The 13006-nt window shown below is 47.9% G+C and overlaps 1 protein-coding gene across 12 annotated transcripts in view; it reads left to right on the top strand.

Annotated features, from left to right (window-relative positions):
• Window positions 1–13006, top strand: part of DLG3 (discs large MAGUK scaffold protein 3) — a 699019-nt gene that overhangs the window by 535567 nt on the left and 150446 nt on the right. For 10 of the 12 annotated variants that reach the window (XR_010183050.1, XM_063937118.1, XM_063937110.1 and 7 more), the window contains 2 exons: window positions 7656–7728; window positions 8501–8588. Coding sequence is in view for 11 of the 12 variants with exons in the window: in XM_063937118.1 (XP_063793188.1) it covers window positions 7656–7728; window positions 8501–8588 (161 nt within the window). In the remaining variant the exon portion in view is untranslated. The remainder of the gene's footprint in view (window positions 1–7655; window positions 7729–8500; window positions 8589–13006) is intronic. The other 2 variants (XM_063937111.1, XM_063937113.1) reach the window with 1 other exon arrangement.

The following is a 13006-nucleotide window of genomic DNA, read 5'->3' on the forward strand; positions in this document are numbered from 1 at the left end:
CTCTCTCAGATGGCAGACACAGATGTCGACACGGAGTCTGACTCCAGTGTCGACAAGGTGGAGACATATACACAATCCACTAGGAACATCCGTGACGTGCTCCCGGCAATAAAAAATGTGTTATACATTTCTGACTTTAACCCAAGCACCTCTAAAAATGGGTTTTAGATTTGGGGAGAAAAAACAGGCAGTGTTTTGTTCCCCCATCAGATGAATAAATGAAGTGTGTGAAAGCGTGGGTTCCCCCGTTAAGAAACTGGTAATTTTATAAAAAGTTACTGATGGCGTACCCTTTCCCGCCAGGTGGATAAGTTACGCTGGGAGATATCCCCTAGGGTGGATAAGGCGCTCACACGTTTGTCAAAAAAGGTGGCACTGCCGTCTTAGGATACGGCCACTTTAATAGGTACCTGTTGATAAAAAACAGGAGGCTATCCTGAAGTCTGTATTTACACACTCAGGTACTAGACTGAGACCTGCAGATAGTGCTGCTGCAGCGTGGTCGGTGACCCTGTCAAACAGGGATACTAGTTGGAAAACATAAAAACATATTAAAGACGTCGTCTTATATATATGGGGGATGCACAGAGGGATATTTTGCCGGCTGGCATCCAAAATAAATGTAATGTCCATTCTGTCAGGAGGGTATTAGAGACCTGTCACTGGACAGGTGATGCTGACTTAAAAAGCGCATAGAGAGCCTTATAAGGGTGAGGAATTATTTGGGGATGGTCTCTGGGACCTCGTATCCACAGCAACTGCTGGGAAGAAATAATTTTACCTCAGGTTTCCTCACAGACAAAGGTACAGTCCTTTCGGCTTCAGAAAAGCAAGCGGGTCAAATGGCGCTAACTTTCTGTACAGAGGCAAGGGTAGAGGGAAAAAAAGCTGCACCAGTCAGCCTGTTCCCAGAATCAAGATTCTTCCCCCGCCTCCTGTGAGGCCACACCATGACGCGGGTGCTCCACAGGTGTAGCCAGGTACGGTGGGGGGCCGTCTCAAAAAATTTCAGCAATTAGTGGGCTCGCTCACAGGTGGATCCCTGTTTCTTTCAAGTAGTATTTCAGGGGTACAAGCTGGAATTCGAGATGTCTCCCCCCAGCCGTTTCCTAAAATATGCCTTGCTGACAACTCCCTCAGGCAGGGAGGCTGTGCTAGAGGCAATTAATAAGCGGTATTCCCAGCAGGTAATACTCAAGGTGCCCCTACTTCAACAAGGACGGGGTTACTATTCCACACGGGTTGGGGTACCGAAACCGCATGGTTCGGTGTGACCCATTTTATATTTAAAATCCTTGAACACAAAAATTCAAGTTCAAGATGGAATCGCTCAGGGCGGTTATTCCAAGCCTGGACGAGGGGGATTACATGGTATCCTGGGACATCAAGGATGCTTACCTGCATGTCCCCATTTACCATCCTCGCCAGGAGTACCTCAGATTTGTGGTACAGGATTACCATTACCAAGTCCAGACACTGCCGTTTGGACTGTACATGGCACCGAGGGTGTTTTATCAAGGTAATGGCCGAAATGATGATACTCCTTCAAAAAAAGGGAGTTGTAATTATCCCGTACTTGGACAATCTCGTTATAAGGGCGAGGTCCAAGGAGCAGTTGGTAGTCGGGGTAGCACTATTTTGGAAAGTGCTACAACAGCATGGTTGGATTCTAAACAGTCCAAAGTCACAGCTGGTTCCTATGACACGTCTACTGTTCCTGGGGATGGTTCTGGACATAAACCAGAAATAGTGTTTCTCCCGGAGGAGAAAGCCAAGGAGTTGTCATCTCTAGTCAGAGACCTCCTGAAGCCAAAATAGGTAGCGGTGCATCATTGCACGCGAGTCCTGGGAAAAATGGTAGCTTCCTACGAAGCAATCCCATTAGGCAGGTTCCATACAAGAACTTTTCAGAGGGACCTGTTGGACAAGTGGTCCGGATCGCATCTTCCGATGCATAGGCTGATAACCCTGTCTCCAAGGACCAGGGTATCTCTACTGTGGTGGCTGCAGAGTGCCCATCTTCAAGAGGGCCGCAGGTTCGGCATACAGGACTAGGTCCTAGTGACCATGGATTCCAGCCTTTGAGGCTGGGAGGCAGTCACACAGGGAAGAAATTTCCAGGGACTTTGGTCAAGTCAAGTTATTTCCCTACACATAAATATTCTGGACCTGAGGGCCATTTACAATGCCCTGAGGCCGGCAAGGCCTCTGCTTCAAAACCAGCCGGTACTGATCCAATCAGACAACATCACGGCAGTCGCCCATGTAAACCAACAGGGCGGCACAAGAAGCAGGATGGCGATGGCAGAAGCCACAAGGATTCTCCGATAGGCGGAAAATCATGTGTTAGCACTGTCAGCAGTGTTCATTCCCGGAGTGGACAACTGGGAAGCAGATCTTCTCAACAGACACGACCTCCACCCGGGAGAATGGGGACTTCCTCCAGAAGTCTTCCAATAGGATTGTACACCATTGGGAAAGGCCACAGGTGGACATGATGGCGTCCCGCCTCAACAAAAAGCTATAAAAGATATTGCACCGGGTCAAGGGACCCTCAGGCGATAGCTATGGACGCTCTGGTAACACCGTGGGTGTACCAGTCGGTTTATGTGTTCTCCCCTCTGCCTCTCATACCAAAGGTACTGAGAATAATAAGAAGGCGAGGAGTAAGAACGATACTCGTGGATGGCCAAGAAGAGCTTGGTACCCAGAACTTCAAGAATTTATATCAGAGGACCCATGGCCTCTGCCACTCAGACAGGACCTGCGGCAGCAGGGGCCCTGTCTGTTCCAAGACTTACCGCGGCTGCGTTTGTCGGCATGGCGGTTGAACGCCGGATCCTGAAGGAAAAGGGCATTCCGGAGGAAGTCATTCCTACGCTTACTAAAGCCAGGAAAGAGGTTACAGCAACTCATTATCACCGCATATGGCGAAAATATGTTGCATGGTGTGAGGCCGAAAGGGCCCCAACAGAGGAATTTCAACTAGGTCGATTTCTGCATTTCCTGCAAGCAGGAGTGACTATGGGCCTTAAATTGGGTTCCATTAAGGTACTGATCTCGGCTCTGTCGATTTTCTTTCAAAAAGAACTAGCTTCAGTACCTGAAGTTCAGACATTTATAAAAGGAGTGCTGCAGAGTCAGCCCCCGTTTGTGCCTCCTGTGGCACCTTGGGATCTCAACGTGGTGTTGAGTTTCTTAAAATCACATTGGTTTGAACCACTAAAAACCGTGGATCTGAAATATCTCACGTGGAAGGTGGTTATGTTATTGGCCTTGGCTTCTGCCAGGCGAGTATCAAAGTTGGCGGCTTTGTCTTGTAAAAGCCCTTATTTGATTTTCCATATGGATAGGGCAGAATTGAGGACTCGTCCCCAGTTTCTCCCAAAGGTGGTGTCAGCGTTTCACCTGAACCAGCCTATTGTGGTGCCTAGGCTACTAGGGACTTGGAGGACTCCAAGTTGCTAGACGTTGTCAGGGCACTGAAAATATATGTTTCCAGAACGGCTAGAGTCAGAAAATCTGACACGCTGTTTATCCTATATGCACCTAACAAGCTGGGTGCTCCTGCTTCTAAGCAGACTATTGCTCGTTGGATTTGTAGTACAATTCAGCTTGCACATACTGTGGCAGGCCTGCCACAGCCAAAATCTGTCAATGCCCATTCCACAAGGAAGGTGGGCTCATCTTGGGCGGCTGCCCGAGAGGTCTCGGCTTTACAATTTTGCCGAGCAGCTACTTGGTCAGGGGCAAACACGTTTGCAAAAATTCTACAAATTTGATACCCTGGCTGAGGAGGACCTGGAGTTCTCTCATTCAGTGCTGCAGAGTCATCCGCACTCTCCCGCCCGTTTGGGAGCTTTGGTATAATCCCCATGGTCCTTACGGAGTTCCCAGCATCCACTAGGACGTTAGAGAAAATAAGAATTTACTCACCGGTAATTCTATTTCTCGTAGTCCGTAGTGGATGCTGGGCGCCCATCCCAAGTGCGGTTTATCTGCAATACTTGTACATAGTTATGGTTAACTAAATCGGGTTATTGTTGAGCCATCTGTTGAGAGGCTCTATTGTTTCATACTGTTAACTGTGTTTCATATCACGAGTTGTACGGTGTGATTGGTGTGGCTGGTATGAGTCTTACCCGGGATTCAAAATCCTTCCTTATTGTGTACGCTCGTCCGGGCACAGTACCTAACTGAGGCTTGGAGGAGGGTCATAGTGGGAGGAGCCAGTGCACACCAGGTAGTCTAAGATCTTTCTAGAGTGCCCAGCCTCCTTCGGAGCCCGCTATTCCCCATGGTCCTTACGGAGTTCCCAGCATCCACTACGGACTACGAGAAATAGAATTACCGGTGAGTAAATTCTTATTATTTGTGGTCCCAAAACCGGATGGCTCGGTCAGACCCATTCTGAATCTAAAATCCCTAAACCTGTATCTAAAAAGGTTCAAATTCAAGATGGAATCTCTCCGGGCAGTGATCTCCAGCCTGGAAGGGGGGGATTTTATGGTGTCACTAGACATAAAGGATGCATACTTTCATGTCCCCATTTATCCTCCTCATCAGGCGTACCTGAGATTCGCTGTACAGGACTGTCATTACCAGTTTCAGACGTTGCCATTTGGGCTGTCCACGGCCCCGAGGATTTTCACCAAGGTAATGGCGGAAATGATGGTGCTCCTACGCAGGCAAGGAGTCACAATTATCCCATACTTGGACGATCTCCTGATAAAAGCGAGATCGAGAGATCAGTTGCTGAAAAGTGTGTCACTCTCCCTGAGAGTGCTGCAGCAACACGGCTGGATCCTAAATCTGCCAAAATCGCAGTTGATTCCAACGACTCGGCTGTCATTTTTAGGCATGATTCTGGACACGGAAAAGAAGAGGGTTTTTCTCCCAACGGAAAAAGCCCAGGAAATCCAGAGCATGGTCAGAGACCTGTTAAAGCCAAAAAGAGTGTCAGTTCATCAATGCACTCGAGTACTGGGAAAAATGGTGGCGGCCTACGAGGCCATACCCTTCGGCAGGTTCCATGCAAGGACATTTCAGTGGGACCTTCTGGACAAATGGTCGGGGTCCCATCTACAAATACATTAGAAAATAAGCCTGTCTCCCAGGGCCAGGGTGTCTCTCCTGTGGTGGCTGCAGAGTGCTCACCTTCTAGAGGGTCGCAGGTTCGGCATTCAAGACTGGGTTCTGGTGACCACGGAAGCGAGCCTCCGAGGATGGGGAGCAGTCACACAAGGTAGAAATTTTCAGGGACTGTGGTCGAACCAGGAGGCTTGTCTACACATCAACGTGCTGGAATTAGGGGCCATATACAACAGCCTACGACAAGCGGAGACTCTTCTTCGCGACCTGCCTGTTATGATTCAATCAGACAACGTCACAGCAGTGGCTCATGTAAACCGCCAAGGCGGGACAAGGAGCAGAGTGGCAATGGCGGAAGCCACCAGGATTCTTCGCTGGGCGGAAAATCACGTAAGCGCGCTGTCAGCAGTCTTCATTCCGGGAGTGGACAACTGGGAAGCAGACTTCCTCAGCAGACACGATCTCCATCCAGGAGAGTGGGGTCTTCATCCAGAAGTTTTTGCAGAGATAAGTCGTTGGGGGCTTCCTCAAATAGACATGATGGCGTCACGCCTCAACAAGAAACTTCGAGGTATTGTTCCAGGTCAAGGGACCCTCAGGCGGTAGCAGTAGACGCCCTGGTGACACCATGGCTGTTTCCGTCGGTCTATGTCTTCCCTCCTCTTCCACTCATCTCCAAAATACTGAGAATCATAAGACGAAAAAGAGTCCAGACAATACTCATTGTTCCGGATTGGCCTCGGAGGGTCTGGTATTCAGATCTTTAGATCCGTGGCCTCTTGCTTCCAGGGAGGACCTGTTGCAGCAGGGGCCCTGCGTGTTTCAAGACTTACCGCAGTTACGTTTGACGGCATGGCCGTTGAACGCCAAATCCTAGCTAGGAAAGGTATTCCGGGGGAAGTCATCCCTACTCTGATAAAAGCTAGGAAGGAGGTGACGGCGAAACATTATCACCGTATCTGGAGGAGATATGTATCTTGGTGTGAAGCCAAGAATGCTCCTACGGAAGATTTTCACCTGGGCCGTTTCCTATACTTTCTGCAGACAGGAGTGGATATGGACCTAAAGTTAGGCTCTATTAAGGTACAGATTTCGGCCCTGTCAATATTCTTTCAGAAGGAATTGGCTTCTCTCCCAGAAGTCCAGACTTTTGTAAAGGGAGTGCTGCACATCCAGCCTCCTTTTGTGCCCCCAGTGGCACCATGGGACCTTTAACGTGGTGTTACAGTTCCTTAAGTCACACTGGTTTGAACCTCTTCAAACAGTTGAGTTGAAATTTCTCACTTGGAAAGTGGTCATGTTGTTAGCCATGGCATCTGCGAGGCGAGTGTCTGAATTGGCGGCTTTGTCTCACAAAAGCCCCTATCTGATTTTCCATGTGGATAGAGCGGAGTTGAGGACTAGTCCTCAATTTCTGCCTAAGGTGGTTTCATAATTTCATATGAACCAGCCTATTGTGGTGCCTGTGGCTACGGGGGACTTGGAGGATTCCAGGTCTCTTGATGTAGTCAGGGCCTTAAAGGTTTATGTGGCCAGGACGGCTCGGGTTAAGAAAACAGAGGCACTGTTTGTCCTGTATGCAGCCAACAAGGTTGGTGCCCCTGCTTCTAAGCAGACTATTGCCCGCTGGATCTGTAACACGATTCAGCAGGCTCATTCTACGGCTGGATTGCCGGTACCAAATTCGGTAAAGGCCCATTCCACTAGGAAGGTGGGCTCTTCTTGGGCGGCTGCCCGAGGTGTCTCGGCATTGCAACTTTGCCGAGTGGCTACTTGGTCGGGTACAAACACTTTTGCTAAATTCTACAAGTTTGATACCTTGGCTGAGGAGGACCTCATGTTTGCTCAATCGGTGCTGCAGAGTCATCCGCACTCTCCCGCCCGGTCTGGAGCTTTGGTATAATCCCCATGGTCCTTACGAAGTCCCCAGCATCCTCTAGGACGTAAGAGAAAATAAGATTTTAAACCTACTGGTAAATCTTTTTCTCCTAGTCCGTAGAGGATGCAGGGCGCCCGTCCCAGTGCGGGCTAAATTCTGCGAGACTTGTATATAGTTATTGCTTACATAAGGGTTATGTTACAGTTTTGATCAGTCTCTGGCTGATGCTGTTTTGTTTCATACTGTTAACTGGTTCGTATGTTCCAAGTTGTACGGTGTGGATGGTGTGGGCTGGTATGTATCTTGCCCTTAGATTAACAAAAATCCTTTCCTCGTACTGTCCGTCTCCTCTGGGCACAGTTCTTTAACTGAGGTCTGGAGGAGGGGCATAGAGGGAGGAGCCAGTGCACACCCATCTAAAGTTCTTTATAGTGCCCATGTCTCCTGCGGAGCCCGTCTATACCCCATGGTCCTTACGGAGTCCCCAGCATCCTCTACGGACTAGGAGAAAAAGATTTACCGGTAGGTTTAAAATCTTATTTGTTTCTGGCTGTAAAATTATTGTGGTTAATAGGATATCCACCTATGTGTTGGTTCAAGCAGCTGGACCACAGTCACTTTATGGATGCTAGAGAGAGGATATTGCCATGTGTACCAACCTATAGATGTCTACTTTTCTTTGCAGGGTTGAGAAAAAAGAGAGAGCGCGACTGAAAACGGTCAAATTCCATGGACGCTCTGGCATGGAGTCTAACAGAGTGAGTACACTTGCGGCTACCTGCCCAGGCAGCAGGATAACCAATCAGTTAATGTTTTATTTTTGTAGTGTCTAGTGAATATGACCCGGTTTCTCTTCTCAGTTATCACCTATAATGAGTTTTTCTGAGTAGTTTAAGTAATCTGAAATGGTTATTCCAACGTACTGTATGTACTGACATTTGGCCTGTTAATGTATGTTAGATCACATGACACCAATAAGTATTGTAATGCTTTTAAGTGAGCACTCCTGCTTTTAGTCTAATTTCCTGATAATTTCCAAAACATTAACTTTTTACCCCCTTTTTTTTTGTTAATGAGACCACTGAATTATTAAAATAAATTGAACAATGAGGCCCCACACACAGAGTAATAATTAAGACTTTGCTAACCTTATTATGACCGGCAGGGTACTATTGAGGGGTAATGTTGATTATGTTTGATTTTCCAAGAATGCCATACTGCAAGTAGGCTAGGTTTGTTTTATTTTTTAAACGTTGTTTCATGGCTTTAATAAAGTTTGGTAAGATGCAGGCCAGGTCATATCTGTTGTCCCTGGAAAGGCTCTTGTTCAACATTCCATGTTATCCTTGCCTCTCCGTTCATCACGTTATCCCATTTTAATTTTTTTTTTTTTTTTGCATGCCTTGTAAACCCATATTTTGTTTTTGTCTCGTTTTTATTTTTGTTCTTCTCCATTCTCTCCTCCATTTCTACACTGTATGGCATTTTCATTCCCGTTATCCGTTCTGTGCCGTACCCCATCTGCCACAGTCTATCAAATCCAAGCGTAAAAAGAGTTTTCGACTGTCTCGCAAGTTTCCGTTTTACAAGAGTCTTGTTCAAGAGACCAGCAATGCACGTAAGTAAGACGAGAGGACATGTCAGACCTTACACCAGTGTAGCTGTTTCAGAGACTATAACTACTTGAATGGCTAGGGGTGTGTGCACATATTCTTTAAAGATGTTTGTGCCTGAGCTGTATTTCATTCATATAGCCTTAGAAGGAGCAGAATGTAGCTCAGGTGGCGCTTTAGGAAGGAACTGATCTTTTTGATGAGGCTCATACACTTGGCTATGTGACACAAGCCAAGGAAAGTGTAAGGCAGAGCAGTCATGTCTTATACTATTCTTGTAACGTTGCATTGCTTTCTGCGCTTTCCTTTCTTGGGTTATGCCAAATAGCCATGTGATTGGCTGTCGCATAGGTCATGGATATCGGTGATGCCTCTTTGTGCTGTGTTCTGCTCTGGGAAGTAATAGTAGAATTGACTGTTTCTCAGACGGAGGGGTAAGTGTAGGCAGAGCACCCTGTGTAAGCCCCCGAAGGCAGCCACTTGTAAAAAGTAACTACCAAGATGTTATGGGTTCTAAAAAGGAGACTCAACACAGTAGCTAAGCTGAGGGTATGACTGATTTGATAGCCCTTTGTGGTATTACCATGGGAATTTCTTTTATAGCTTCCGGTTAGATCATGATGTAACTAATTGCCATATGCCTAAAGTAATATATTTGTTATACAGTTGTGCTCTCATCCATCTAGCCTCTATACGCCACACAGTGGGACATGCTTGGCGTGAGTGAGCCACCAGGTCACGTACAACTCTGTTAGCATTTGGAATTTTCATATTTTCTCTAAAGTCCTAGAGGATGCTGGGGTCCATATTACCATGGGGTATAGACGGGTCCACCAGGAGCCATTGGCACTTTAAGAGTTTAATAGTGTGGGCTGGCTCCTCCCTCTATGCCCCTCTTACCAGTCTCAGTCTAGAAACTGTGCCCGAGGAGACGACATACTTCGAGAGAAGGAATTACACAGATAGTGGCGAGATTCATACCAGCTCACACAAACATGAAAATCCGGCCAACATGCCGGAACAACTCAGCAACAGCTGAAACAGTAAATAACGCAGAACTTACCTAGGAACCAGGCAACACTGAACTATAAAACCAATACAGGAAACGAAGCGCTGGGCGGGCGCCCAGCATCCTTTACGGACTACGAGAAAAGGATTTACCGGTAGGTAACCAAAATCCTATTTTCTCTATCGTCCTAGTGGATGCTGGGGTTCCTGAAAGGACCATGGGGAATAGCGGCTCCGCAGGAGACAGGGCACAAAAAGTAAAGCTTTTCCGATCAGGTGGTGTGCACTGGCTCCTCCCCCTATGACCCTCCTCCAGACTCCAGTTAGATTTTTGTGCCCGGCCGAGAAGGGTGCAATCTAGGTGGCTCTCCTAAAGAGCTGCTTAGAGAAAGTTTAGCTAGGTTTTTTATGTTACAGTGATTCCTGCTGGCAACAGGATCACTGCAGCGAGGGACTGAGGGGAGAAGGAGTCAACTCACCTGCGTGCAGGATGGATTGGCTTCTTGGCTACTGGACATCAAGCTCCAGAGGGACGATCACAGGTACAGCCTGGATGGTCACCGGAGCCGCGCCGCCGGCCCCCTTGCAGATGCTGAAGACAGAAGAGGTCCAGAATCGGCGGCTGAAGACTCCTGCAGTCTTCTAAAGGTAGCGCACAGCACTGCAGCTGTGCGCCATTTTCCTCTCAGCACACTTCACACGGCAGTCACTGAGGGTGCAGGGCGCTGGGAGGGGGGCGCCCTGGGAGGCAAATGAGTACCTATAAAGGCTAAAAATACCTCACATATAGCCCTAGAGGCTATATGGAGATATTTAACCCCTGCCTGATTTCTCAAAATAGCGGGAGACGAGCCCGCCGGAAAAGGGGCGGGGCCTATCTCCTCAGCACACGGCGCCATTTCCTCTCACAGCTCCGCTGGTCAGGACGGCTCCCAGGTCTCTCCCCTGCACTGCACTACAGAAACAGGGTAAAACAGAGAGGGGGGGCAAATTTATGGCGATATTTTTATATAACAAAGCAGCTATAGGGGAGCACTTATTATAAGGCTATCCCTGATATATATATAGCGCTTTTGGTGTGTGCTGGCAAACTCTCCCTCTGTCTCCCCAAAGGGCTAGTGGGTCCTGTCTTCATTAGGAGCATTCCCTGTGTGTCTGCTGTGTGTCGGTACGTGTGTGTCGACATGTATGAGGACGATATTGGTGTGGAGGCGGAGCAATTGCCAAATATGGGGATGTCACCTCCTAGGGGGTCGACACCAGAATGGATGCCTTTATTTATGGAACTACGGGATAGTGTCAACACGCTAAAGCAGTCGTTTGACGACATGAGACGGCCGGACAATCAATTAGTGCCTGTCCAGGCGACTCAAACACCGTCAGGGGCTGTGAAACGCCCTTTGCCTCAGTCGGTCGACACAGACCCAGACACAGGCGATGACTCCAGTGGTGACGGTGACGAATCAACCGTATTTTCCAGTATGGCCACACGTTATATGATTTTGGCAATGAAGGAGGCGTTACATTTAGCTGATACTACAGGTACCACTAAACAGGGTATTATGTGGGGTATGAAAAAACTACCTATAGTTTTTCCTGAATCAGAAGAACTAAATGACGTGTGTAATGAAGCGTGGGTTGCCCCTGATAAAAAGCTGATAATTTCAAAGAAATTATTGGCATTATACCCTTTCCCGCCAGAGGTTAGGGAGCGCTGGGAAACACCTCCTAGGGTGGACAAGGCGCTAACACGCTTATCTAAACAAGTGGCGTTACCCTCTCCTGAGACGGCCGCACTTAAAGATCCATCAGATAGGAGGATGGAAAATATCCAAAAAAGTATATACACACATGCAGGTGTTATACTACGACCAGCTGTAGCAACTGCCTGGATGGGCAGTGCGGGGGTAGTTTGGTCAGAATCCCTGATTGAAAATATTGATACCCTGGACAGGGACAATATTTTACTGTCGTTAGAACAAATAAAGGATGCATTTCTTTATATGCGTGATGCACAGAGGGATATATGCACACTGGCATCACGGGTAAGTGCTATGTCCATTTCGGCCAGAAGAGCTTTATGGACGCGACAGTGGACAGGCGATGCGGATTCAAAACGGCATATGGAAGTTTTGCCGTATAAGGGGGAGGAGTTATTTGGAGTCGGTCTATCAGATTTGGTGGCCACGGCTACAGCCGGGAAATCCACCTTTCTACCTCAAGTCACTCCCCAACAGAAAAAGGCACCGACTTTTCAACCGCAGCCCTTTCGTTCCTTTAAAAATAAGAGAGCAAAGGGCTATTCATATTTGCCACGAGGCAAAGGTCGAGGGAAGAGACAGCAACACGCAGCTCCTTCCCAGGATCAGAAGCCCTCCCCGGCTTCTACAAAAGCCTCAGCATGACGCTGGGGCTTCTCAAGCGGACTCGGGGACGGTGGGCGGTCGTCTCAAAAATTACAGCGCGCAGTGGGCTCACTCGCAAGTAGATCCCTGGATCCTGCAGATAATATCTCAGGGATACAGGTTGGAATTAGAGACAGATCCACCTCGCCGTTTCCTGAGGTCTGCTTTACCAACGTCCCCCTCCGAAAGGGAGACGGTGTTGGAAGCCATTCACAAGCTGTACTCTCAGCAGGTGATAGTCAAGGTACCTCTTCTGCAACAAGGGAAGGGGTATTATTCCACTCTTTTTGTGGTACCGAAGCCGGATGGCTCGGTAAGGCCTATTCTAAATCTGAAGTCCTTGAACCTGTACATAAAGAAGTTCAAGTTCAAAATGGAGTCACTCAGAGCAGTGATAGCGAACCTGGAAGAGGGGGACTTTATGGTATCCTTGGACATCAAGGATGCGTATCTCCACGTTCCAATTTACCCCTCACACCAGGGGTACCTCAGGTTCGTTGTACAAAACTGTCACTATCAGTTTCAGACGCTGCCGTTCGGATTGTCCACGGCACCTCGGATCTTTACAAAGGTAATGGCCGAGATGATGATTCTTCTTCGAAGAAAAGGCGTATTAATTATCCCATACTTGGACGATCTCCTAATAAGGGCGAGGTCCAGAGAACAGCTAGAGATGGGATTAGCACTGTCTCAAGAAGTGCTAAAACAGCACGGGTGGATTCTGAATATTCCAAAATCCCAGTTAATGCCGACAACTCGTCTGCTGTTCCTAGGGATGATTCTGGACACGGTTCAGAAAAAGGTTTTTCTCCCGGAGGAAAAAGCCAAGGAGTTATCCGAGCTTGTCACCTCCTAAAACCAGGAAAGGTGTCTGTACATCAATGCACAAGAGTCCTGGGAAAAATGGTGGCTTCTTACGAAGCGATTCCATTCGGCAGATTCCACGCAAGAATTTTCCAAAGGGATCTGTTGGACAAATGGTCAGGGTCGCATCTTCAGATGCACCTACG

The sequence above is a fragment of the Pseudophryne corroboree genome, chromosome 8 (genome assembly GCF_028390025.1).
Source record: "Pseudophryne corroboree isolate aPseCor3 chromosome 8, aPseCor3.hap2, whole genome shotgun sequence".
In the NCBI taxonomy this organism is placed as follows: domain Eukaryota; kingdom Metazoa; phylum Chordata; class Amphibia; order Anura; family Myobatrachidae; genus Pseudophryne; species Pseudophryne corroboree.